The 26,745-nt window shown below is 38.5% G+C and overlaps 1 protein-coding gene across 4 annotated transcripts in view; it reads right to left on the reverse strand.

Annotated features, from left to right (window-relative positions):
* The window catches only part of MRTFA (myocardin related transcription factor A), a 160,468-nt gene that overhangs the window by 81,738 nt on the left and 51,985 nt on the right, over positions 1-26,745 (reverse strand). The window contains exon 1 of one of the 4 annotated variants that reach the window (XM_034644542.1): positions 9,723-10,236. The exons of the other annotated variants lie outside the window; for them this stretch is intronic. Within the exon in view, the coding sequence (XP_034500433.1) occupies positions 9,723-9,768 (46 nt within the window). The 5' untranslated portion in view covers positions 9,769-10,236. Of the gene's footprint in view, positions 1-9,722; positions 10,237-26,745 lie in introns of those variants that run through there. 4 annotated transcript variants of the gene reach the window in all.

The raw sequence follows: 26,745 nt of genomic DNA on the forward strand, positions 1-26,745 counted from the left end.
TAGAGCATCTTTTCACGTACTTATTGGCCATTTGCATATTTTTTGAAGTATATGATTGAGTCTTTTCCCATTTTTTAAATTGCGTTGTCTTGTTGAGTTCTAAGAGTTCTTTATATATTCCAGATACAAGTCCTTTGTCAGACACACATAAACATTTTCTCCCATTCTATAGCCTGTTTTTTAATTTTCTCAACAGTGTACAAAGTAGATAAAAAAGTATTTAAACTTGATAAAGTCCAATTTAAGAGCTTTTCTTTTATAGTTCATACTTTGTGTCCTTTAGCTTTCACATTGAGACCTATGACCTGTTTCAAGTGAATTTTTGCGTATGGCATGAGATAAGGCTGATTTTTTTTTTTTGCAAACAAAATTTTTTTGCCAGCTCTTTTAGCATTCTTTGTTGAAAGGTTTATTTCCTGATTTATAAACTTTTATTTAAATGAGAGATATGAAGAAAAATAACTACTTTTAAATACTCAAAACCCTTGCCATTCTCAGCAGAACAGAAGATTCCCACACCTTCCCCCACACTCCTGGCACGTTCCCACTTCAGAGAGTACAGGCCTCTGCAGCAAGCACCCCTGGTTCAGAGAAGCAGCAGTTTAACTTCCAGACAACAAGCAACATCTTCTTCTGAAGCTATTCATGAGTTCACAGAAAGGAAAGGAGAGAGTAAGCCCCCACCATTTTCCCACGATGCTGTGAGGCGTACTGGATATATTCTCGCAATTGTTCGGTATGGTTTCAACCAACATCAACAGAAACAACTAACATAGCTTTCAGCAACACAGATGGGTAGCATAGGAGGTATAAAGAGCAGTGCTTTGAAAGTCAGGACATGGGGAGTCCAAGCTATGTGATCTTAGGTAAGTCACTTAACATTCTTAACTCCCAATTTGCTCATCGGTAAAATGAAGGATCATCTCCAAGATCCCTTTTCAGGTAACATTCTAGAATGCCAAGAAGAAACCTATTTGTTCTCTCAAAAGTCAAGAAAAATGGCTAAGAAAGTGTCAAACTGTGAACATTTCTCAAATGTAGAATACTATACTAGGAGCAAGTTTACTTCTCTTTTTTTGTTTCCTATTTTATCCAATGCTTCTACACTAATTAGACATCATATAATTTTTCCAACCACTGCATTCTCATTTTCTCATTTTTATCATTTGGAGCAATGCTTCCAATCCAGGAAATACACCAACAAGTCATCTTTATTTCACCTGTTCAATTCAAAAACAAAGTCAATAAAAATGTCTGTTGGAACAATACTTCTCAACTTTAACATGCACCTAAAGACGCTGTTCAAATGAAGATTCAGACTGTACATGTGAGCGGGAGCCTGAGACTGTGGATTCCTAACAAGCTCCCAGGTGATACAGATGCTGCTGGTCTTTGGAACACACTTTGAGTAAGAAGACTCAAAAAGTTAGAAGACTGAGGTCATAGTTTCTCTTTGGGCAGCCTAATTAATGTTAACACCGTAAGTTTTCAATACTCTCTACACAACCAAATATTTTATAAATTAGTCTTACAGGACTGATTTGAGGAATATAATCTAAATGATTCTCAAGACGGTAAACTAAGATAACAGTTCACAAAATCAAGGTCAATTTAATCAACATTTTAATTCTTCAACATAAGGGCTCCAGGTCCTGTTTACGTAATAAAGATGATGCAATATGAGTTTTGCCTTTCTGATAAAGAACAGATATTGTCAAGAGGACTTCACATGTACCCTAGGGTCAAAGAACAAAATACATAATGAAAATGTACTACCAAATAATTAAAACATTTTATGCTAGTGCCATTATTTTATGCCTAGGAGAACTCTGATTATTCTTACCCATCAAAAACAAAAAAATAACTTAGTGTGTTTTTGGTTTATAAAAACTTCTGAAAGGTTCAGCAAATTGAGAGTAGTTAAGCGTGCACAGGAAGGATCTATAGCTCTGCCAAGAACATGGCCTAACACAAACACTGGAAAGATAAATTTCAATAAATCTCACAAAACAGAAACAACGACAAAAATGTAAAACGGATTTATACAAACTAGACTGGTCAGAATGAACAGCTTAATGGGATGGAGTGCCTCCTTATCATGCATTGTTTGGTCAGTGGAGTGCTCTGATTGCAGAAGTCCCAAATCAACAGTTTTAGCTCCAAATCCAAGATACTACACTTCAGCCATTTTCTCCCTCTTATAACTAACTGTACCTACATGTACACATACCTACACGCACAATTAAATATGGCTTTTATCTGAATACAACAGAAACAAATGTTTATGATAGAAAATCACAGACATACAGGAAAACTCAAAGAAAAAAAAACCCTTACGAAATCCTACTACCCAGTGACAGCTATTAATATTCTGGTATATATCCTTACATCCATTTTTTAAGGACTAAATGGATAAACAGTAAACACTTTCCCACATCTTTAATCTCATGACTACATTAGTTTCTAATCACATGAATGCACTATAAGTTACTTAACCAATCTCCTACTGTTAAAATTTTGGTTTCTGTTTGTTTTAGGGTTTTTTACTACTATAAATAACACTGCTATAAACATCCTTATACACAAATCTTATATATCTTTTATAATTTCCTTAGAACAAAATTCCCAGAAGTCTTTCAAGTTAAAGAAGAAACATTTTTTAAAAAGTTTCTAAGAGTTGCCAAACAGTTGTGGCAAGCTGTCAGAATAAAGAAGAAACAAGAAACTATCTGCATTTAATAGTATTCAAAATTCCAACAACAAAAGACAAAACTAACAATAACATAAAAAAAATATAAAGCACTTACTACATGCCAGAATCTTTATAACCATTTTACATGTATTAACACATTTAATACTTAACAACAACTATCTGGGGTTGGCACTATTACCATTACATTATTATTACTACTTTACAGATGAAATAACAGGCACAGGGAGGTTAAGTAATTTGTCCAAAGTCACACAGCTAATTTGTGACAGAGCTGAGAAACCTGGATTCCATAGTCCGTGCTCTTAACACTATACCTACTCTTCTCAAACTCTGATGTCACAATTCCTTTACCCTTTTATACTTATTGAGAACTTCAAAGAGTTTTTGTTTATGTGGGTTATATTCATCAGTGTATCTCAGATAAGAAATTAAAACTGAAAAATTTTTAAATATTTATTATGTCTTTACAAATTTTTAAAAAATTTATTTATTTGAGTGAGAGAGAGAGAGAGAGAGTAGGGGAGGAGCAGAGGGAGGAGGACAAGCAGACTCCACGCTGAGCTCAGAGCTCAACAAGGGTTCGAGGATCCTGAGATCAGGACCTGAGCCAAAATCAAGAGCCGGATGCTTAACTGACTGAGCAACCCAGGCAACTGTAAAATATTTATTATTTCTTTAAAAAATAACAATAAATCTACTGCATGTTAACATGCTTCTATGAAAAATATGATTATTTTCCAAAATAAAAAAAAGTAGTAAAAAGAGTACTGTTTTAACATTTTTGCAAATCTCTCTAATGTATAATTTACTAAATAATGTATCATGTATAGCTGAATTTTCATATATACTGCGTGCATTCTGTTGAGATATCATACACCACGTAGCTCTGGAAAACTAGTGTACACTCATGAGGACAACAGTAAAAAAGGTACATAATATTTTAATATAAATATATAAAAAGGCTTTACTTTGCACCTACAGAAAAGGTCTCAGGGACACCTAGGGGTTTCCCAGACCACACTCTGGAAACCACTACACAAGTTAGTACAGTGCATGCTACACAAAATAGCTGAAAGGCATGGTCTCAGGAACATATTTACCTAAGGGCGGTCAGGGAAGGCCCAAGTAAGTGACATGTGAACAAAGATCTGAAGGAAGTGAGGGAGAAAGCCATGAGGCTACCCAATAAAAAGTGCCCCAAGTAGAAGGAATATCATCAAGGACAGAAGCCCCAAAACAGGAGCATTCTCTAAGGCATGCAGGGACAGCAAAGAGAGTGGTAAGGCTGGGACATCTCAAGCGAGGGAAGAGGAGCGGGTGCAATCTGAGAGTTACAGAGCTGGGGGCAGATCATGCACTCTGTAGGCACTAAAAGGACTTGGGCTTTTCCAGTGAATAAGAACCACTGGAAGGTTCTAAGTGAGAAGGGAGCTGATCTTTCATTTTAAATGGAAAATGTAAGTCACTAGTGCTTAAAGTAAAAAACCTGATTGTAAACATCAGTTCCATCTCTTACTGTATGTCCCGAAGCCTCTCTGAGCCTCAGTTTCCTCCTTTGTAAAATGTGAAGATACAGATACCTCAAAGAATTGTTGTCAAGATCAAATAAGATAATTTACATGAAACACTTTAAAGTTATAACACATTACAAACATTTCACGACTAAGTTTATTTTCGCTATGCAATTACCATGTATTCCTCTTTGGTAGGCCCTCTATATTTACCCAATTGCTTCAGCCACCACCCCATTTATGAGACTGCCGTGAGATTAAGGATGCCCCAGACCAATAACACCGTGAGTTCGGCCTGATAATGCCCTTGAGCTTGTTGAGAAAAAGGCAGAGAAAGTTATTTTTTGTTGTTGATGGCAAAGCAAGGGTTTTTAGTATTTTTTCCTTGTTATAAAGAAAATCCTTTCAAAAACAATGCATGTGGTAATCATAAAAATGAAGTTCCAAAAAAACAAGACTGTATGAAACTCATCTTTATTTCATTTGGCACTGATTTAATAAAGCTAAAACTGTGGCTGCTCATGGTCTTGACAGCTTGCCTCATACAAAAGGAAACAAAAGGGAGGAAAAGAGGATAGAGACAGACAGATGAATTCAAATTCCTTTGATCTGGGTCCTAACTCTAAGGGGATCCCAGATAAACTAATGAGTCAGAGAAAAGGCAGGAAGATGTAATCCAGAATACTGATGACAACAGCCGTCTGTCTGCCTACCTGTCTTCTGAGCTCACCATCAAGGTATGAGATCATCAACCAGGCCAGAGAAAGCAAAGCAAGATGGAGACAACCACTGGGGCCTATAGTATCTGACTCCGCTCCTCAGGGGCAGGAGCTAGACACTCAGGCACTGGCTCTTATCTCCACCTCTTAAGATGTGAGTCAATCTGAGCAGTGATAGAAACGTGCAATGGAAAAACCCAAGGAAAACCAAGATCTCCTGGGAAAATTATAAACAATCTCACACATCAGAGGTCTCTGATGGTTTCTTATGTTACAGCACAAAGAGCACTGTCATGAGAGTAAGGAAATAAATTCTCCTTCCATCTCTGCCACTAATTAATTATGTCACTTCAGGAAATAAATTATCCTCAATGGGCCAATTTCCTCATCTTAAATAAAGGAGAGGACAAGAAAATACCCAAGGTTTCCTCAAGCTCTAAAATCCCTTGAATATAAACAAAAATGTGTTTTTTAAAAGCCCACACTAATATTTAGATTATTAGGAGATCCAAAAGGTAGGTATTGCTGAAAGTTCTCAAGTTTTTCACCAGCTCTACAGATCCCTGAGTGACGTGAACCCAAATAAGGGGCCCTTCCTTGTGAATGGGAGTTAACCCATTACCAAAAAGGGCAAGAGTTACTTGTCTGCCATCTTCCTTCAACCTTATTTTTATGAATTACTACTTCCCTCTCTCCAACCTGAACTATTATAAAATACAAACTTCAGAGGCAAATTGTAATCATCAGGGAACTAGAAGTTAAAGAAATATGCAAGAATTGAGTAGAGGTGCCTGGTTGGCTCCTTTGGTTAAGTGTCTGACTTTGGTTCAGGTCATGATCTCGGGGTCCTAGGTTTGAGCCCCACATCAGGCTCCATTCTCAGCGGGAAGTCTGCTTGTCCCTCTCCCTCTGTCCCTCCAGCCCCAACTTGTGCGCTCTCTCTCTCAAATAAATGAATGAAATCTTTAAATAAAAGAATTAAATATATAAACATCAAGTGATAAGGGTATAAATGGACTGAGGAATGCTTTTCAATTAATATTTTTAAATAGCATGCATGGGTACAAAATATGAACGATTCAAAAGGCAGATACAGCTAAAAACAAAGAAAACAGTTTTCTAAGGGATAAATCAAAAAGGGCACTAAGAGGACTTCAGTGCATACTGTGCTCCATTTCTTAGGTTGGGTAATGTGCCCATGGGTTTATGTACTCTATGTACTGTTGTAATACACACTCTATATGTTCTTTCATATTTATGTGATATTCCATATCGTAATAAAATTAGAAAAGAACTCAACTGTTCTGTGAAACAAAAAGGCTCTTCCATCCCAATCCTCCAGCTCTCCATTCCCCTGCCTTGAGGTAGTTAGTCACGGTTACTAGTTTCTTATGATCCTTCCAGAGATAACCTATACATAGACAAGCACTGGGGTTTGTCCAGGTGCAGTGTATGGGGGCTGGGCTGGGGGATGCACCCATACGTGCACAAAAGAGACAGAAAAAATAGACTCCCTAATTCTGCCTCATCAAGATCAAGTGTATTGTCAAGGGACCAACAAAAACCTAGGGAACTGCCTCAATCCCTTTCTCTGTAAGGGAACTCTGTCCCACTGTTGTACAGTTAGAAACTAAGAAGACTACAGAGACTAGATATAGGGACAAGGCCTGCTTGGTCAAAGTCTTACATATTAGTTTGCAAGAGCTGGGCCCCAGCATGCCTCTGTTCTAAAATACATCAGTTGGTGCTACGCCCCCAACACTCCCTTACTCTTAACTTCAGAAATCCCAAATATCCATCTCAGATCATTAGTTTTCTTTTTTTTTTTTTTTTAAGATTTTATTTATTTATTTGACAGAGATAGAGACAGCCAGCGAGAGAGGAAACACAAGCAGGGGGAGTGGGAGAGGAAGAAGAAGGCTCATAGCGGAGGAGCCTGATGTGGGGCTCGATCCCATAACTCCGGGATCACGCCCTGAGCCAAAGGCAGACGCTTAACCGCTGTGCCACCCAGGCGCCCCAGATCATTAGTTTTCTAATCACAGTCTAGATAGGTTTCCACAGTGGTGATAGATGCTTTAATCCCCTAACTGTGGCTTGATCAGAACACTTAGATTTAACAATATATATCACAGGAAGACAGGGCACATTGCACATCCAGATGTGGAAGAATTTCAGTTTTGAAAGGTATTGGGTCCTGGGATCGAGCCCCGCATCAGGCTCCCTGCTTGGCAGGGAGTCCGCTTCTCCCTCTGCCTCTGCCCCCCATTCGTGCTTTCTCTCTCTATGGTGTTCTCTCTCAAATAAATAAAATAAATAAATCTTAAAAAAAAAAAAAAGACCATCAGCAGTGAGATGGAGGAAAGTCTTTATATGCAAGTATGTCTCACCAAAATTGCTAAGTTCCAAATACTAAATGAAAACTGTTGGGGTCCCTGGGTGGCTCAGTCGGTTAAGCGTCTGCCTTCCACTCGGGTCATGATCTCAGGGTCCTGGGACAGGGCTCCACACTGGGCTCTCTGTTCAGCAGAGAGTCTGCTTCTCCCTCTTCCTCTGCCTCTGTTCTCTCTCTCTCTCAAATAAATAAATAAAATCTTTTAAAGAAATGAAAACTGTTAATAAATATACAATGCACCCTGGAACTTTGCTACAATATTCATTTTATATCCTAATGTTTAATATAGGGTAAAGACTTTGCATCTTGACTCTTGTTTAAAAGAGTTTATTTAAAAAATCTCATTAAATAGTAGTTTCACCTATAAAGTATATATTCATGGAAATCCAAATATGGTATTGCTAGAATAAGCTATGGCTCATATAGTCTAAACGTCTTGACTTAAGAAAGAATGATTGGCTTCTAGCTTATCAAGGCTTCATAATGTGCTTTTTCATTTCTTATCATAAATATAGCTGTCGTATTACTGTTACAATCCAGCATAATGACTACAGCTTCAGAAGCACATGGTATCAATTTTATAAAAATTTTGAGCATTGAGGAACCACAAGTACTAGAGAAATCAGTTTGCTATACCCCGTTTCTCTCTTCTGAACATAGGCAAAAGACAGAGGTACACACACATGCTATTTATCCTCTGCAGACCTTTCACTCTACCTGTACCCGACACCCTTGCCAATTTTATCCATACTTGTCTTACATACTATTATCCTTTGAAAGTTTTATGAAGTAGTTGGTCCAACAGATGGGTGACTAGCCCTGCCCAACATATGTCATAGGAAAACAGCTCTTAGGCAAGACAAGTAAGTCTCTTTCCCTTATCCAGCTGGGAACCAGTGAGACCCCCCTCTTAGGGGAAAGCAAATAATCTTTTAACCTTTATTAAGAAAAGTTACTAGACTGAGATAATCTGTAAGTAACAAAGCAATCAAAGAAGGGGGAGGGAGTTCAAAAGCTAACTTATACTCCCTAAAATAAAATATGCACTTGCCCAGATACAATAGACAACTAGAACATAGAGAAGGGAAACAAAACAAAATAAAACAAACCCCAAGTCAGTTTAACTGGGAGCTATTTCATCAGAGACAGGTAGGAAACAGTCAGATAATACTATTTTGGTGAGACAGGTAGGAAAGAGTCAGATAATACTATCTTGTTCGGAGCGCAACAGATATGGGGGAGGAAAAGGAAAGGCAACAACCTCAAAAGTATAGCATATATGAACAGAAGAACTCAACTAATAAATGACTCGTCATGGTCTTATTTGTAAAACCAGACAGAACAGAATGGTAGCAGTATCTTTCTTCTTTGCCCTTCCCTGTCCATAACGCTTAAGCTGATAGCATCTGATCCTGTCTTCAGATGGATATCTGTCTCTTTCAACATACTATCTAAGTGTTCCCCAAGGACAACAGTAAGACCAATTCTGCCAGAGACAGTATCTGCCAAAACCAAGGAGCCTATCTCATTCTAATGAGTGAAAGCCAGTGGATGGGAAGAGGTCCGCAAATGCCACTTGTATGAATCTTTCAAGATATGCTCTGAAACAGGAAAACACTACAGACTACATTTTAGCAGAAGTCTAAAAATAACAAAAGAACATTCCCTATTTTTAGATATCTAACTTACAAGTTTCAAAACACTAAAAGTAAAGGAAACCATTAAAAACAAACTGGAATTTTAAACTGTTGTAAGAGACACTTTTGAGTTGAGAAAACTGTTTTTAGAGACAGAATTTTAAAAATCCTACATTCTTTCTGTTGACTACTTTCTTGCTCAAACTTCCCCATCTCCAAAACTTAAGAGTCTTAATCTTCTGCATTATCAAGAGCTTTTTCAAGAACCAAAAGATGATTCAGAAAGAAGGTTATACCACAAAATGAGAAAGAAGGAAAATTTTAGAACATGCTTTCACTAAGAGACATAATAATACAGAGTAGATTAGTGATCAAAGACAGTAATGTATAAAACAGCAAAAGCAATTTAATTATCCTACATTAAAAGCAGTGTTACAGATAATAATACTGAACTAAAGGGAAAGGTTTTCTTCCCCTCACTGAACAGTCTTAAAGCAGTAAACATCTAAAGCAAAGCTCTGTCTGAATAACTAGAGTAACTAGAGTTTGCAACTAGAAAAAAACTATTAATTTTTTTTTTTTTTTTTTTTTTTACAATAGAAACCTGAACATGCAGTACATTCACTGGACAATTTATGTTTACTCCCATCTATCTTCCTCCCATCTCTATTCAATCCTAGTACAGATATACCCAACCTTATTAAAGAAACCTGTAGCAAATAGAATCTGCAGGAAATACAGAATTACCGGACTGCACAGCCATCATTAACATCTCAGGTTCCAGTAGAGTCATGACAGATTCTTCTCAGAAACCGCAGCCCACAAATACAATGAAAAAATTCAAAGTCACAGAAGATGTTGTCTTCAGAGGCTACCAAAGCTTTCACAAATTCAGTCTCATGCCTTATGCTCAAATTCACTCCCCTTCTCAGTGCAGTTACCAATTTATCCACCCTTCAAGCAAGTCAAGATGGCACGGAGTTGAATTACTGCCGACAGGAAACCAAAAGGCGCTCAAGTTAAGACCTATGAAGTGTGGTTAGAACAGTGAGTGAGCTCCTCCTCCTTGCTGTTGGTCTCTGGGGGGAGGGGAGAGACACACAGAAAGGGACCTTCAGAACACAGATCAACTGCTTCTTCCCCCTCTTTTCAGGAAGAGAGGATGAGGTTTTGTTCCAAACCTTTAGTATAAGGGACTTTGCTGCTAATGCAGTTTAGAGCAACATATTAAACACAATCCAAACAACTCAATCTTTTGAAACAAACAGCCCAATTACTACCATTACTGGGAGGTGGGGATGGAAATTAAGCACATACACACACATGCATACAGATGAATGTGTATGGCGACTTCATTTTGTGAAAAGGAGTTCTAGGGCTTTTTCATCTGTGATATTTATAGATAACAGGCTAAGGAAGTTGAATATTTAACTACAGAAGCGCAACTATTTCTCCACTCCGACTCCAATTAAAATATCTGTTTCAAAAAGTCATCTGAATACATTCCGGAGCTGTAATCTGTCTTTCAGATCTGCCAATCCCCTAAAAGAGCCCCTTAACTTGTTCCTGTGTGAGAACATGTGGGCTGCCAATAGACAGTTTACTGATGCTATTTTTTTCTAAAATGCGTTATGACCTTGCTAGATGTACGGAACACATAAGACAACAGTTCAAATATATAACAATTTTCCTTTCCTGATAAAGAAACTTCAATTCTTTTTCCACTAGCACAGAGCAGGCTCTTCTGAATAAGGACAAACACGGGCATTTTACCTTCCAGTGCAAACACAAAAACAACCCAAAATCCATTCAAATCACAGCAATTTCATTTATCTAAAGTGAAAAGCTCATTCATTTCCTTTACAGTCCTTTCTACTAACTGATCGTCATAATAAAGACATTAAGATGCCTTTTGGCACATCCGATTGACTTTTAAACAGCTGAAAACTAGAAATCCATGTTTGGTATGTTTAGCTAGAACTCCTCAATCTTTCTGGTTAAGTAGCAGCCTGTATCTTGAAAGCCTGCTGCTGCAAACGCAGCCCAGCGAATGCCAAAATGCTCACAGAGTCAAAGCAATGATAAATGAAAGCAGTAAGAGACCTCAGAAGAGAAAAGAGTCTCAGAATGATTGAGGGCAATATTCTGTTATTAGAAAAAAGAAAGCAATGCAGATTTAGGGTGGGGGAGATTTCGTGGAGGAGAGAAAAACTTCCTTTCTTTCTCACTCCAAGAACATCATGTTTAAAAGAAAAGCCAGAAAAGCTCTATATAGAACTGTGGGAATGACTCAACAGGCAACTCGAGTGGCAGCCAGTGTGGGCTAAATGCTGCTCTGGGAAGGCAGAAGCATTCTCACTGGCCCCTTCTGGCAACAAAATTCTCAACTGTCTTATGAAAAATGGGTAAATTTCAATTCTCAGACAACACGCTACTCTGGTCAGAGGTTAGCAACTAAGGGAAAAGCATCTTTAAAAGGGTGAATCATTCCTTTGTCCCTATGTGGGCTGTACAGTTTGCTGTGTGAGGGTTTTTCAGATTAAACAAGTTCTCACAGTTCTGTACTTACAGGAAAATAAATACAAATTATAAGATTCCTGCGCGGAGGATGGCAAGAAGGGCAGAAGGCTGTGTCCTTCCTGCCAAACTGTCTCTCTTGGCTGTAGAAGAGGGCCGGAAGGCCATGACTGTCAATACTGCAGCCCTACAGAGATACTGACACTCGTATGGTAGTGAGAGCAGTGAGGCATCACAGTGCAACCGATGGCTAACTTTTCCTGGCAAGTCCACTCCATTTATCTCCTCCACAATTTGGAATAAAAAGAGCTAAAGAAAAGGAAAACCATTTTTAAGACAGAAATCTAAAAAATTAATCTTTAAAAAAGTAAACAACAAGCCACATAATCTTTGCCTACTGCTAAGATTTTGCATTTACCCTGAAGAGTATCAGCACAGCACCAGATTCACTGTGAAACTGGCTTTAAGACAGGTTTCACAATTCTAAAGTCTAAACTCCTATGACAGCTTCAGTGCCACTATCTTTTGTGCAAATTAGCAAAATTTCACAGAGAACTAAAGTAAACTTTGATAAGGTCTTTGTACAAATGAACATGATCTCAAATTAATGGCACCGATGGAATGAAGGGTAAGGATCTTTATTTCCAATTAAATGAAAGCTCTTTTGCTTTTAATCATAACTCTCTAGCTAATCAACACAAATACGCTATAGTCTCTATTAATCCACACTAAAGGGGCTTGGTAACTTCAGAGTATCAATATAGTGTATTCACAAAGCTTCCCCTCCACCCCCACAAGCTCCCCAAAGGCCTGAAATATTTAGTTCATAATCAACAGGAATTAGACAAACTCTTATCCTACTTGACCTTCCTACTGGATTTGTCATAGTTCCTATACCTTTCTTGAAACTTCTTATTTCCTTGACTTTCTTAAAAATCGTACTTTCTTCCCTCACTGACCTCTCCTCTCAGAATCCTAATTAGCTCTCTCTCTCTTTCTGTTGCTATCAGGGGCACCCCTTCCCTCTTCTACATATTCTCCCTGGGCAATCTCATGCTTTCTTAGGGTTAACTACTCCCCACATTCTGATCCACATCCAGCTCTGACTTTACTGTGTATCTCTACCTGGCTATCTGAAACTCAGTATGTCCCAAAACAAGCACCCAATACCACCCTGCACCAAAGCCTCAAGACACATTGCTTCCATTTTCCCTATCTTAAGTAACAATACTCAGGTCCCAAACCATAAACTTAAGACACCCCTCCCTCCAGCCCCAGACATCTAAGTATAACTAATTGTCTCATAACTTACTCCTCAAACCTATCTTTTCTTTCATCCTTACAGCCAGTGCTTTACTTCAGGTCCTTCAAATTTCTTGCCCAGAGTATAGCAACAGTTTAAAAAAAAAAATTATAGAAATATTCAAACACAAAGGTAGAAAGAATGGCATAATAAGCTGCTTATGTACCCCCATCACTTAGCTTCAAAATTTGTGGCCCTTCTACCCTCCCCACCCCACTCCCACCACACACAGCACCCAGCCCACACTGGATCACTCTGGGGCAAATTTTAGTCATCATCTCATTCCATTTTTTTTCTGTATGCCTAAAAGAACTATTTTTTTTAACATAACCACAATATTATTGCCACCCAAAAATTTTAAAATCCCGTAATATCAGCAACTAGCCAATCAATGGTCAAATTTTCCCAACTGTCTCATACTCCAAATTTTTTAGTGCTGATTTATTCAAATTAGAGTCCAATAGGGACAATATATAGCATTTCACTGATGTCTCTTAAATCTCTTTTATAATCCATAATCCCTCCCTTCTTTTTTTTTTTTTTTTTTTTTTTTTTTTTTTNTGTAGTTTATTTGTTGAAAAACCCAGGCTGTCTTCCCACATTTGGGGCTTTGCTAACTACAACCCCATGGTGCCATTTAACACGCTGCCCCATCCCCTGTATTTCCACTAAACTGGTACGAGTTAAACACAGAGGCTAATCCAATTTAGCTCAAAGCTTTTCACAAAAATATTGCAAAGGTGGTAGTGTGTACTTCAGCAATAACTTCTAAACGGTGCTCTTTGTCTCCAGCCTAGCCTTGATTAAAAACCATGCCTGCTACTGAATAATTCTTATTCATCTTTCAAAACTTAGTTTAACTGCCGCCTTCCGATAATCCTGGCACTCTCCCCACCCTCCTCACACTCTGCATGGATATGCTAAATAACCCTCGTTTATGCTCCCCCAGAACCTGTGCCCACCTCTATTACTGCTCTTTACCACATGGCTTAATGCCTCTGCATTAACAGATGGAGCACAGTGTCTGACATGTGACAGCATTCATAAATGTATGCCAAAAGGAATGTAAAGTCCTATTTAGTGCAGAAAATTCTAATAGTATGGGAAAAGTTCATAACAACTAAAGAATCCCTACCTACCCAGAAAAGGCAGGTAGTCACAACTTTCATTAAAGCACATGCTGAAGGTGCTATTATTTGGAACGCTGCATGAGGAAGACTAAAATTATCCACAGCATTGAAGTATAGAGTTAACATAAATAAGGACAACCACAGTAATGCCCTTAGGGATATTAAGTGCTAATGACAATGAAAATGCCCAAGCTGTAGGGAATGAGTGGGAGAAACCAAAAAAACAGAGAGCCTAGCTCACTACAAAACAAGCAATTCTTTAACCATCAAAAGATGTCAACTGCACCATAATTGATTATTAATCAATTAATTAATTTCTATGATGGAATGTAGTATAGACAGGTACTACACACAAAGTTAACAAATGCCTTTTTATGATCTCTGTGGGATTTCAGAACACTAAAATATAATCTTGTTCCTACGTCCATATCTGACTTAGATTCTCACAAGTGCATGTGGTTTACTGAGGTTCTGCTCTACAAAAATCTATCATCACAGTGAAATTGTACAGGTCCCAACCAGTTAAGTCTCTCCCCCAGATACCTGGTTTTGGGCAAAGTGGAAACACCCAATGATAACATAACCCAACACCTAGGCAAGTCACTACAGGTCCTGGGCAGCTTCCATTTCCTGTGACCAAAATCTGCTACTGATGAAAAACCCAGTCAAGACCTGCAAACCTGGAAGGATCACGCATTACCATAGGTATGCTATTCCATGGCCTCAGGACACATGAAGGCACTATTTTCAGGTAACTTTTCAAAGAATAGTAAATGTTAAGGGTTGTGATAGCTATAAACACAAACAGCCAGGTCATTCATTCTTACGTCTGAAATACTGTCCTCAAGCCAGTGGGGCACAAAGACAAGGGTGAAACAGACTGACACTGTCTCTGCCCTCAGGGCCTTCCTTATAAAGAAGTAGGATAGAAAATCTCTAACCAACAATTTAAAAAAGAAAACTGAAAAATGAAGTACCAAATAAGAGTACAAACGAGCTGCTAAACAAATGTGAGAAGAGGCAGCAATTAGTTCTGGTTACAAGAGACTTGGATTGCTTCTTAGGGGAAAGATGATGTGAGCTGGCTCTTAGGAAAATTAAGGGACTAGGGGCGCCTGGGTGGCACAGCGGTTAAGCATCTGCCTTCAGCTCAGGGCGTGATCCCGGCGTTATGGGATCAAGCCCCACATCAGGCTCCTCCGCTATGAGCCTGCTTCTTCCTCTCCCACTCCCCCCTGCTTGTGTTCCCTCTCTCGCTGGCTGTCTCTATCTCTGTCAAATAAATAAATAAAATCTTTAAAAAAAAGAAAATTAAGGGACTAGAGTTTATCAGTTTTTTTTTTTTTAGATTTTATTTTTTGAGAGAGCATGGGGCGGGCGGAGAGAGAAGCAGGCTCCCCACTAAACAGGGAGCTAGCCATGGGGCTTTAATGCTTAACCAACTGAGCCACCCAGGTGCCCCTATCACTTTCTTTTTGAATTCCCAACTCCACAGACTTGTACACCCATGAACCATAAAATAGCAAAGCCAAAAGAAACCCAGTCTTGACTTGATCCAGCCCCTTATCCAGAATACATACTAAGTGAGATACATGTAAAAAACTCTTCCACAAATTCCCGACAAGCAGTCCCCAGTCTGTTGCAACAGTACTTTTGGAAAAACGTTTAAAAAAAAACGTTTTAATGGACAACGAAATGAACTGAATGGTCAAAAACAATGAAAGACCGACTGGCTACAAATACTTGGGAAAGGTTCTTCCTCACTAGTAACCAAAGAAATACAAATTGAAATGAAAACATTTCATTAATCACATTAGCAAAGTCTTTCACAAATGAGATAATCAATGTTAATAAGTGAGCGAGGCACTCATGCAGGGCTGACAAAGTATAAACTGGCAGGTCACTTGGAATGAATGGGACAAGGTATTTCTCAAGAACCTCAATTCTTCACGCGTACAAAGGCCTGTGTGATCTGGCTCCTATCTACCTACTCACTTCACATCACTTTCTCCTCTCCAGTGACATACTGGTATTCTTTTAATTGTTTTGTGCCAAGTATTCCCCAACAATCCTTGCCTGTGCCCTGTCCCCTTTCCCACTTCCCCATCTTCCCCAGCCTTAACACATGCTATTCCCTCTTTCCTTTGTTTGGCCAACCACTACTTGTGCTTTGGCTGTTAGCTTAAACATCACTTCCTCAAAGAGGCCTTTCCCAACCAACCCCCACACCTCCCCCACCTAAATCAGAACCATCTCTATGAGATTTGCTATTCAGTTATAATATCTTACGTTCCCCCCACCAAAACACTTACCAAAGTTTTTAACTATGAATTGGTTTGTATAACTCTAATTTTTCTTTCACTAAATTCCATAACAATGTGAACTTTATCTGTCCTGTTCCTTATTGTCTTGCCAATACTTAACATACAGATGGTGCTCAACAGACACTGAATTTTTCAACACTGAAATGGTGCAATTATTTAAGACAATATTTCCACTTCTAAGGAAATAATCCAAAATGCAGAAGAAGGCTTTAAAAGATTTTCATCTGGGGTGCCTTAGTGGCTCAGATGATGGTCTCTGGGTCCTGGGATTGAGTCCCACGTGCAGGGAGCCCGCTTCTCCCTCTCCCTCTGCCTCTCCCCCTACTCATGCTCTGTCTCAAATGAATAAACAAAATCTTAAAAAATAAATAAATAAAAGATTTTCATCTGAATACTAGAATATGTGTGAAAAATAGAAAATGATTCAAATGTCCAATGAGGTTTGGAAAAATTAAATAAATGATGGCACAGAATGTAATGTTACACACCCATTATAAAGACTAATTATAAAAACACTTCAATGATATATGAAAAATCTTAAGCTGTAATGCTAAATGAAAAGAGCATAATATTAGTTATTTTTAAAATGTACACTTGGAAGAAGACAAGGTAAATAAACCACACACTAACAGCGATTTACTCTGGGAGATGAGATCCATTTGTTTTTGTTTGTTTCATCGTGCTTTTCTGGTTGTTGTTGTTTTTTTAAGATTCATTTATTTATTTGAGAGAGAGAGACGGAGTGCATGTGAGCAGTGAGAGGGGCAGGAGAGGGAATCTCAAGCAGACTCCACCCTGAGTGTGGAGTCAGACACAGGTTCCATCTCAGGACCCTGAGATCATGACCTGAGCCAAAACCAAGAGTCAGACACTTAACCGACTAAGCCACCCAGGCACCCCTCTGTTTCAGTTTTAAGAGGGAGAGTCTATCTGGTATCTGTTTTTCTCCAGGAACCTAGAATAACATTTGAAGAATACCTGAGAATGAGAAATTGATTATTTCTAAATACTGAGATGAAGCAGGCTGAGAAATTCTCTAAATCACATTTTAAACAGAATCATTTAATGAACTCACATACTTAAGATTTGGGCATTTTCACATTAGCTGGGAGACCTAATCTAGAAAATCCTTGACAACCAGGCTTCCTGAGGCACATAAGTAACAAATCTCTTTCCTTTCCTCAAGAAAATACTGTAATTTAGATCAGAAACAGCCCATTCAAAATTTTTATTTCTCTCAGCAGTTAACTAGTACCTCCTGGCAACACTAAAGATTGAAAGGATACAGTGCGTACCCTTGCAGAGAAAGAATACATGATCTGCCCTTTCTTCCACAGGCTACACACCTATAAGAACAAATGAGTACTTCCTAAGCTTTACACAAAAGAGGAGAAAAGCCTTATGAAAGAGGACCTCATATGTTCCTTCCACTGCCATTCTCTCCTGCTTACTTCCTGTCCCACCCAGCATGGCAGATAACAAAACTCTGTTATTCCTTTAAAAAAAAAAAAAATTGGGGATCAGCAACAGTGAGAAAGTAAAAATGTTTCAAGGATAACACAATAGCATTAAAATATATGAAACCTCTAAATATAAATCTAACAAAAGATGTGTAAGACCAACACACAAAAAAAATTATAAAACCTCATCAGGAGACCTCATAGAAAATCTAAATAAATGAGAAAATACATCATGTTCACAGTATAATACTCTAAAGATATTAATTCTCCCCAAATTGGTTTATAGAGCTAATGCAATAAATCCTAATCAAAATCCCACAGTGATTTAATAATTCATATGGAAATGCAAAGGAAAAAGAATAAGCCAAGAAAGACACTGTTGGAAAAAGTATAAGGTGGGAGGACTTACTTCTCCCATATAACAGGGCTTATTATATAACTATCATAGTTAAGACTGTGAGGTCCTGGTGCAGGCATCAACAAACAGACCAATGGAAACAGTGAGCTCAGAAACACACCCACACATGTGGTAAGTCCTTGATACATGAAAGAGGTAGCTTTGCTGATCAGTGGTAGGGGAAGGGGGAGTACTGTCAATTAATGAGAGTCCATTTACAGAAAAAAAAAAAATTTAAGGGGCACCTGGATGGCTCAGTCGGTGAAGTGCCTGACTCTTGGTTTCCGCTCAGGTCATCATGTTGGGGTCCTGGAATGAGCCCCACATTGGCTCCACACTCAGGGTGGAGTCTGTCTGAGATTCTTTCTTTCCCCCCTCGTTCTCCCTTCCCCTCTGCTCCTCCCACCCCACTTGCATGCTCTCTCTCACGTAAATAAAAAAATAAAATCTTAAAAAATAATAAGTTGGGCCTTACCTTACCCCATACAAAAAAATTAAAACACAAAACTCACTAAAAGAGACTCATAAATCAAACCAATTACATTAAATTCAGAAATTCTTCATCAAAAGACACCACAAAGAGAATGATAAAGACAAATCACAGACTGGAAGAAGGTATCTGTAACACATTTAAGCAGCAACAAGCTAGTATTTAGAATATATAAAGAATATAAAAAATACATGTATATATATATAAAGAAAAAAATGACAAAAGATTTCACTAGCCACTTCACAAAAGAAGAAATCCAAATGGCCAATAAAGAGATATTTAACCTCATTAGAAAACAGTGAAATGAAAATTAAGAACACAAGATATTTATATAAATAGCAGAGTAGTGAACATTAAAAATCTAACCAACCCAAGTGCTGGCAAGGCTATGAAGCATAAGAACTTTCATATATTGCTGGAAGATATATAAACTTGGTACAACCACTTTGGAAAACAGTTTAGTATTACCTAATAATCTTTATTACTATACATATTATAGGAAATTCCATTCCTGTGTACATATGCACATATTCATGTACCTGAAGAACATTCAGAGCAACACTGTAATAGCCTACACCTGAAAACCACCCAAATGTTCATCAGCAGAACAGATCTCTTAAAAATTATGGAGTACTTTTCCATAGGCCCATCCACTATACAATAATGAAAATGGATGAACTAAAAACTATATACATAAATGAATACCATATATGTCGAGCAAAAGAATACAGAATTCCATTCATATAAACTTCAACAAAACTATATTGTTTAGAACTATATAATTGGTAAAACATGATTTTTAAGAAGTCAAAACAGCAGTTACTACTGAAAAGAAAAATGGGGTTGTGTTCAGAGAGGAACATATAGGAGGCTTCTTGGGGCTCACAATTAGCTGCTGTTGAGTAGTGGTTACACAACTCTTTGCTTTATGGTTATTCTGTAAACTATCCTATGATTTATGTACTTTCCTCTACATATGTTAGTATCTTTCCCCCAAAAGAGAAAAAAAAAATTAAATGGTAACATATATATCACCAATCTAATTTCAAGGTGTGTGATTAGTCTAAGAAGCGTCTTCAGCTCAGCTTCAGCTTCAAATGTTCTATCCCATTGTTCTCTAAATATATTCATATCTGTTGGATCATGCTTCAGAAATGAAGATTCCCAATAAGTAAAGATATATGCAACCTTTTTGTGAGCAGTATTTCAAGTCTTTATTTATTCAATCCTTGGTGAGTTGGAAAAAGGCACTTTCTCAGTAATGAGAATGAGACCTCCTTCAAAGCACAAAAATTCAAGTCCTACAAATTTCTCATCAGCTTTGATATTCAAACAAGGATTCTTTGGCCAGAACACAAGAAGTGCAGGATAGCTGGCTGCCTTACGGAATGTCAGGAAGAGGACAAGACAGGACAGAGGAAAGGTAAATCTCACCATTTTCAAAACAGTTGCCTGGTATTCAACCTCTATCCATGTCCCAAAGAAATTATCCCCCCATAAACAGACCACTAGTCCCAAATTTAGTCTGTAGCACCTAAAATGGGGAGGGGGGGGAAAGAAATTTCACACTGATTAGCTCTGATATAAGAGCTACTGGTTTGTTCATTAAAGGAACAGGAAGGAATAGAGCAAAAACTGGTAACTGGTACAACTAACTTCTCTTTATACCTTTCAGTGTACTTCTCAGCGTCTCACTTACTATAGGCACTTTATAAATATCTGCTGAATACTAATTTCCATAGTGGTCATGGCAGTGAACAACAGCAGAATTGCAGGAAGGTACAAATGACTGTCCTGAAATAAAATTTTAAAAGTCAAGGACAAAATAAAAGGTCAAGAATATAGTCTCCTAAATACAAGCTTCCTCTTAGAAACCTTTTTTTTTTTTAAAGATTTTATTTATTTATTTATTTATTTGACAGAGATAGAGACAGCCAGCGAGGAGAGGGAACACAAGCAGGGGGAGTGGGAGAGGAAGAAGCAGGCTCATAGCGGAGGAGCCTGATGTGGGGCTCGATCCCATAACGCTGGGATCACGCCCTGAGCTGAAGGCAGACGCTTAACCACTGTGCCACCTAGGCGCCCCATCTCTTAGAAACCTTTGAACTTGTCAACATTAATTTATCTAACTTTTGTCTGCAGTGCCTTCTGAGTAACACATTCCAGCTAATTATTATTCACTGGGTCTTAAATCTATGATTCCCAAACTTCAAGAGGCATATCTCTTACAATATAAGCAAGTACTCAACTTAAAAATGGATTATATTCCAAAAGACCATTTGTAATTTGATCATGTGGAACATGGAATGCACTTTCCAACAGAAGCCTTGAAATACGAATTCTGGCAAAATTCCCATGCTTGCCCACAAAATCTGTAAGATAAGTGAAATGCAATATATTTGTAATGAGAAAAAAGAAGCAAAAGGTATCTCAGCTCCCATCCTAGAGGCTCCTGAAAATAAGCCTTATGCAGACTCAGCCAGTTCTGAAACTCATATTTAAAAAACCAATAATATCAGATTAGTGTTAAGAAGAGGTGGATATGGAAGGACAGCCAAAAAGCACCATGCCATTAAAGGAAGAAGCAAAGTGAAACTTAAATTTCCCTTTGGATAAACTCATTTAACATATGCCAGAACTCTTAGTTGGAGCCAATGGGGGGTTAATCATTAAAAAGGTACTTCCAGGCTTCTCCAAGCCCAGACTGGAGAGGACCCACAGGTAGATCAATTTTATCTTTTTTTTTTTTTTTAAGTGGGCTCCAATATGGGGCTTGAACTCAAAATCCTGAGATCAAGACCTGAGTGAGATAAAATCAAGAGCTGTATGCTTAGCATATAGCCACCCATGCTCAATTTTATCTTTCAGATTAAGTGCTTGGCCTAGAAGAAGACAGAGGAATAATATTAAAAAATATTTTTAAATATACCTTGAAACTTCTCTATTAACTTTTTCCAATTAAGTTAATAGGGCTGGGTTAACAAAAGGCACCTCTTCTCATTAGGGCTCCCACTTCCTCTGTTTAGGAAATAGAGGTATTAGGACCTTCACTGCCTACTGCCCTGTAAGGACGCTTGCTAAATCACTGAATTTTTATATAAGATATGGTTCTAAATGAAATCAATCTGGGAAGAAAGAAATTTTTCACTCCATTCTTCCAATACACAGTACACCATCCATGAAAAAGCACCTCCTAACTCTAGAATTTATTCTGCTCTAGAACTCCACACTTTCCAATTTCACAGTCTTCTTAAGGATTTTCCATTTCTGGGGCGCCTGGGTGGCTCAGTCTTTAAGCGTCTGCCTTAGGCTCAGGGTGTGATCCCGGCGTTCTGGGATCGAGCCCCACATCAGGCTCCACTCCTGGAAGCCTGCTTCTTCCTCTCCCACTTCCCCTGCTTGTGTTCCCTCTCTCGCTGGCTGTCTCTATCTCTGTCAAATAAATAAATAAATAAAAATCTTAAAAAAAAAAAAAAAAGGATTTTCCATTTCTGCTCTTACCTTTACCTTCCTATAAGCAGCCATATAAAGAAGACCTGGCATAAAATATAATGATGATCTCACTGGTACATACAGCCTCTTACCCCTCTTGACAGGAAGAAGCACCATTAAGGTGCACAAGTAGAAGGCCCTGCAACTAGACACTGACAATATTGCCCCTGTCCAGACATGTAACTGGTGGCTGCTAGATGCAATAAAAAAGAAACTTGATCAATATTTCCTATTTTCTCCCTATAATAACAGAATCTGATTTTGATAATTAGTGATTTTTGCTAAGCAATTAATATTTCTGGTCACTGGCATACATTCTATCATATAAGTTATTTGGTAGTCATCAAACTTCTTACAGAGTATTTCTTTATTAAGCCCTTCTCCCCTTCAGTATTGTTCTAATTATCAGTTTCCCCCCTCCCATTTCCTTTCTAATGTTGAACACAATTTCACTTTCTTCGCCTTCTCTTCTCTTGACAAAATGATAACTATGTTGTATACAACATTATGTTTGTTAGTTTCAAGTATCCATATTCCCTTCCAAGCACGATCAGAAATAATCAGTTTGGGACGCTTGGCAGTTAGGAAACCATTCAAGCAACTGAAGAGGTTGTCTCTGACATAGCTCAAATTACAGGAGATAATGTGATCCAGATCAGAAGTTTTCAACTTGTGCTTTTTCAAGAGTTTCCTGAGGGGCAAGAAGGATGCCAAGTAAGTGGGGGTCTGGCTTCTCCATTCAGGTTTCATTCAATCAGAATAGCTGTTTTATACACCGGGCTTATATTAAAAAATTTCAAATTTGGGGTGCCTGAGTGGTTCAGTCGGTTGAGCATCTGACTCTTGATTTTGGCTCTGGTCATGATCTCAGGGTACTGAGACTGAGCCCCACATCAGGCTCCAAGATCATCAGGGAGTGTGCTGGAGATGCTCTCTCTCTCTCCCTCTGCCCCTCCCTCCGCTCACATGCACTCTCTCTCTCAAATAAATTTTTTTTTTAATTTCAAATTTATAGAGATCAACTTAAAAAAATAGTTAAAACCTGTGATCTAAATGTTCTATCACTAATTAAGAGAATAAAAGAATTATTCCGCAACACATTTCACCTACACAGGAGTGGACTCAGAAGTCTTTCTTCCAAATAATCTAAACCCTGAATTAAACTGGGTTTTTTTCCTCTGTCCAGCAACAGAGTTAACAATCACTTTCTTAATTGCTTAAATCTAAGAAGTCAATGTTTCAGTGCGTTATTAGTTTCAGTTTCACCATGTATTCATTTGCTTGTACATTCAACAAACACTCATCACTTACCACATTCTAAGACTTTGCTACTCAGAGTGTGGTCCTCCAGACCAACAGTACTGGCATCACCTGCATGCTGGTTAGAGACGTGGAACCTCAGGCCTTTCCCAGATTACATCGGAGTCTGCATTTAACAGGCACTCTAGTTGATTCATCAGCACACTAAAATTTTTGACTAGGCACTAACGATACCACAATAAGTAAAACAGACATAATCCCTGCATTCAGAAAGGTTCTCTTCTAGCCAAATCTAATAACAAACAAGTAGGTATCACACAGAGGGTAGTTTGGAAGAACATTGAAAGAATAAACCCCTAGCCCAAGCTGGCAGTCTGAGGAAGAATCCTGAAAGAAGTGGCACCTTCCCTTGATTCTTGACTAGATGGAAATGTCAGGAGGAGAAAGGTCACTCAGGGAAGGGGGAAAAAAAAAAAAAAAACAAGACATGAAGTGAAACTGAGATGTGAAAATCTATCTCTTTGGGAAATCCCAAATATTTTAGTTTGAGTGGGAAGAGATGAAGGGCGGGGCAGAAGCTGGCTCTGAGGACCTGGTTTACCATCCTGAGGAGCGCATAATAAGCTTTACCCTGTTGGAAAGGGGAACTACAAAGTGATTTCAACCAGGAGGACCACATTTATCATTTAGAAAATTCATCTCAGTGGCCACAGGGACAAGATTAGAAACAAGGTGAGACCAGTTCAAAGGCCGTCATTGCAACAATCGGAGAAAGGCATTATTAAGAGTCTGCACTAAGCAGCAGTTGTAAAGATGGCAAGAATAGAGTGAATTCAGTATATATGAATGCTGCAGAATGTAAAAAAGGTGGTACTGGTGCCTGGGAAGAAAGACAGGGGAAGCAGGTAGATGGGAGATGGAATAAAAAAAAAAATTACTTCCAAGATTAGCATACTATCATCTTTCTCCGGGACAATTTGGAAACACTGACTTAAAGAAAGTAAAAACTTCACACCCACACATGTTACTTTCACAACAAGAAAAGGAAAATGTTCTTTATGTCCGTATCTTGTCACTTAACTTCTGAAAGTCTGTCCTACAGTTACTTACACCAAGATTTATATACCAAGATGTTTACTGCAGTATTATTTATAACAGAAAAAAATAAAAACAAGAGTCTCATAATAGGAGACTGGCTAACTGTTATATATACACAATTCAATACATAATTTAAATATGAAGCAGAGGAAAAATGTTTTCTACAACCACTGAATAATATAGGAAAATCTCATGAAATAAAATTACATGAAAACAAGTCATACAGAGTACATGTAAGAATAAATAAATGAACACACAAAAGCCGACAGAAAAATATATTAACTGCTGCCACTGGCTATCACTGAACTGTGTAACTATGAGGGAATTTTTACTTTCTTTTTCCTACATTTTATCTGATTATAAAACAAAACTCTTAGGGGCATCTGGGTGGCACAGTCATTAAGCGTCTGCCTTCGGCTCAGGGCACGATCCTGGCGTTCTGGGATCCAGCCCCACATCAGGCTCCTCTGCTGGGAGCCTGCTTCTTCCTCTCCCACTCCCCCTGCTTGTGTTCCCTCTCTCACTGGCTGTCTCTCTCTCTGTCAAATAAATAAAATCTTTTAAAAAAAATAAAAATAAATAAAAAATAAATAAAACAAAACTCTTAAAAGTTTCCATTTAGGAAGAAAACAAAATAAAACAACCCCTTATTTGAATGTCAGGTGGAGGGAGGTGCCCCTTCCTACAAGAGAACTCAGCAGGAACTGCAGGTGGACGAGGAGTTGGACTCCGAACATATGGAGTCTGCGGCACAGCCTACAGAGGTGCTGGACGGCTGAGCGCAGGAGTCTGCAGCTCGGGGGAGAGACCTGACCTGGAGATGTAATACAGGCATCAATCAACAGCATATGATGGTGGCTAGAGCCAAAGTTCTGGGGGAAATCATTCAAGATAAAAATACAGAGTAAGAAGTAAAGGAGCCCTAGAGCTCAACACTGAAGAGCAACAAAATTTAAGAGGTGGGTAAAGAAAGTTGGCAAAAGGTCTGAGCAGAAAAGGGAGTGGCTATAAAAGCAGACTTGGAAAAGCCAAGAATGTTAGTGGAGGAAAAGTTGCAGGTCAGAGGGAGTGGCCAATCATATCAATGCTACAAAAAAGGTCAAACAGGAAGAAGAGTGCCTATTTGATCTACAAGAACACTAATGACTTTGGCGATGGCAGTTTCTGAAGAGAAACAGGGATAGAAGCCAGAACACAGTGAAGTCTCTGGAATGTGGGAAAGTAGAGGGAGAGTGATATAACCTGCTCTTTTGGGATTTTGGGAAGGTTAGAAACTTATTGTTCAAAATGGGGAAAAAACTCAATTGATTTATATGCCAAGGAGTTGAGAGAGAAAGGCTGAAGATGCACCAACACCTCTGCCCCAACAGCATCAGCTGCTCTTGACTCCCCTGAGACCATCACAGCTGTCAGCATCAATTTCCTCCACTTCCTGCCCAAGATTTTAGCAGTTTGCCGTTTGCTATCTGTCATCACCTTCACTGACATTCCTCCTACCCCAGAGGAATCATGGCCCTTACCCCTGTTCAAGGCAGAGCCAATACCTTTAAATCCTATCCTCTCACATCTCCTCAGTTATCCTTTCCCCTTTTCTGTCTTCAGCTTTTCCCCCCAGACTCTTTCCCCTTAGTGTATAAATAAGCTGAAGTCTCTGCCATTTTGGGGAAGAAAAACAGAAATTAGAAATGGGAAAAGAACATGAAAAAAATGCTTGAGTGTCCATTATTTCCCAAAATGAAAACTGTTTGAGTTTCCATTACATTTCCCACTATGGATATAAAAACAGAGTTCTTGTCTCTAGTGGAACAAACAAGTAAACCATTCATCTCTTCATTCAACAAATATTTATTGGTTGCCCACTGGCCTCATGAAATATACTATCAACGGAAGGGGAATATAGACAATAAACATATACACACACATATACAAACACACATACATCATAATAACAAGTACTTAGAAGAAAAAAAAGACAAAGGAGGATAGAGAGTAATGGGAGGTGCTATATTAGATAAGACAGGTAGGGAAGGCTTCCCTGAGGAAAGACATTTGTGCAGGAACCTCAGTAAAGGCACAGCAAGTACCAAGGCCCGAGACTGGAGCATACTTGATGTGTTCAAGAAACAGCAAGAAAGTGTGGCTAAAGCAGAGTAGAGTGAGCGAGGGGACAGAGGTAGGAAAAAAATCAGGTCAGAGTAAGGATATCAGGCCCACGTCATTAAAACTATGATACTGGGGTGCCTGGGTAGCTCAAGTGGTTGAATGGCTGGCTCTTGATTTCAGCTCAGATCATGAGCTC

The sequence above is a fragment of the Ailuropoda melanoleuca genome, chromosome 15 (genome assembly GCF_002007445.2).
Source record: "Ailuropoda melanoleuca isolate Jingjing chromosome 15, ASM200744v2, whole genome shotgun sequence".
NCBI lineage: Eukaryota > Metazoa > Chordata > Mammalia > Carnivora > Ursidae > Ailuropoda > Ailuropoda melanoleuca.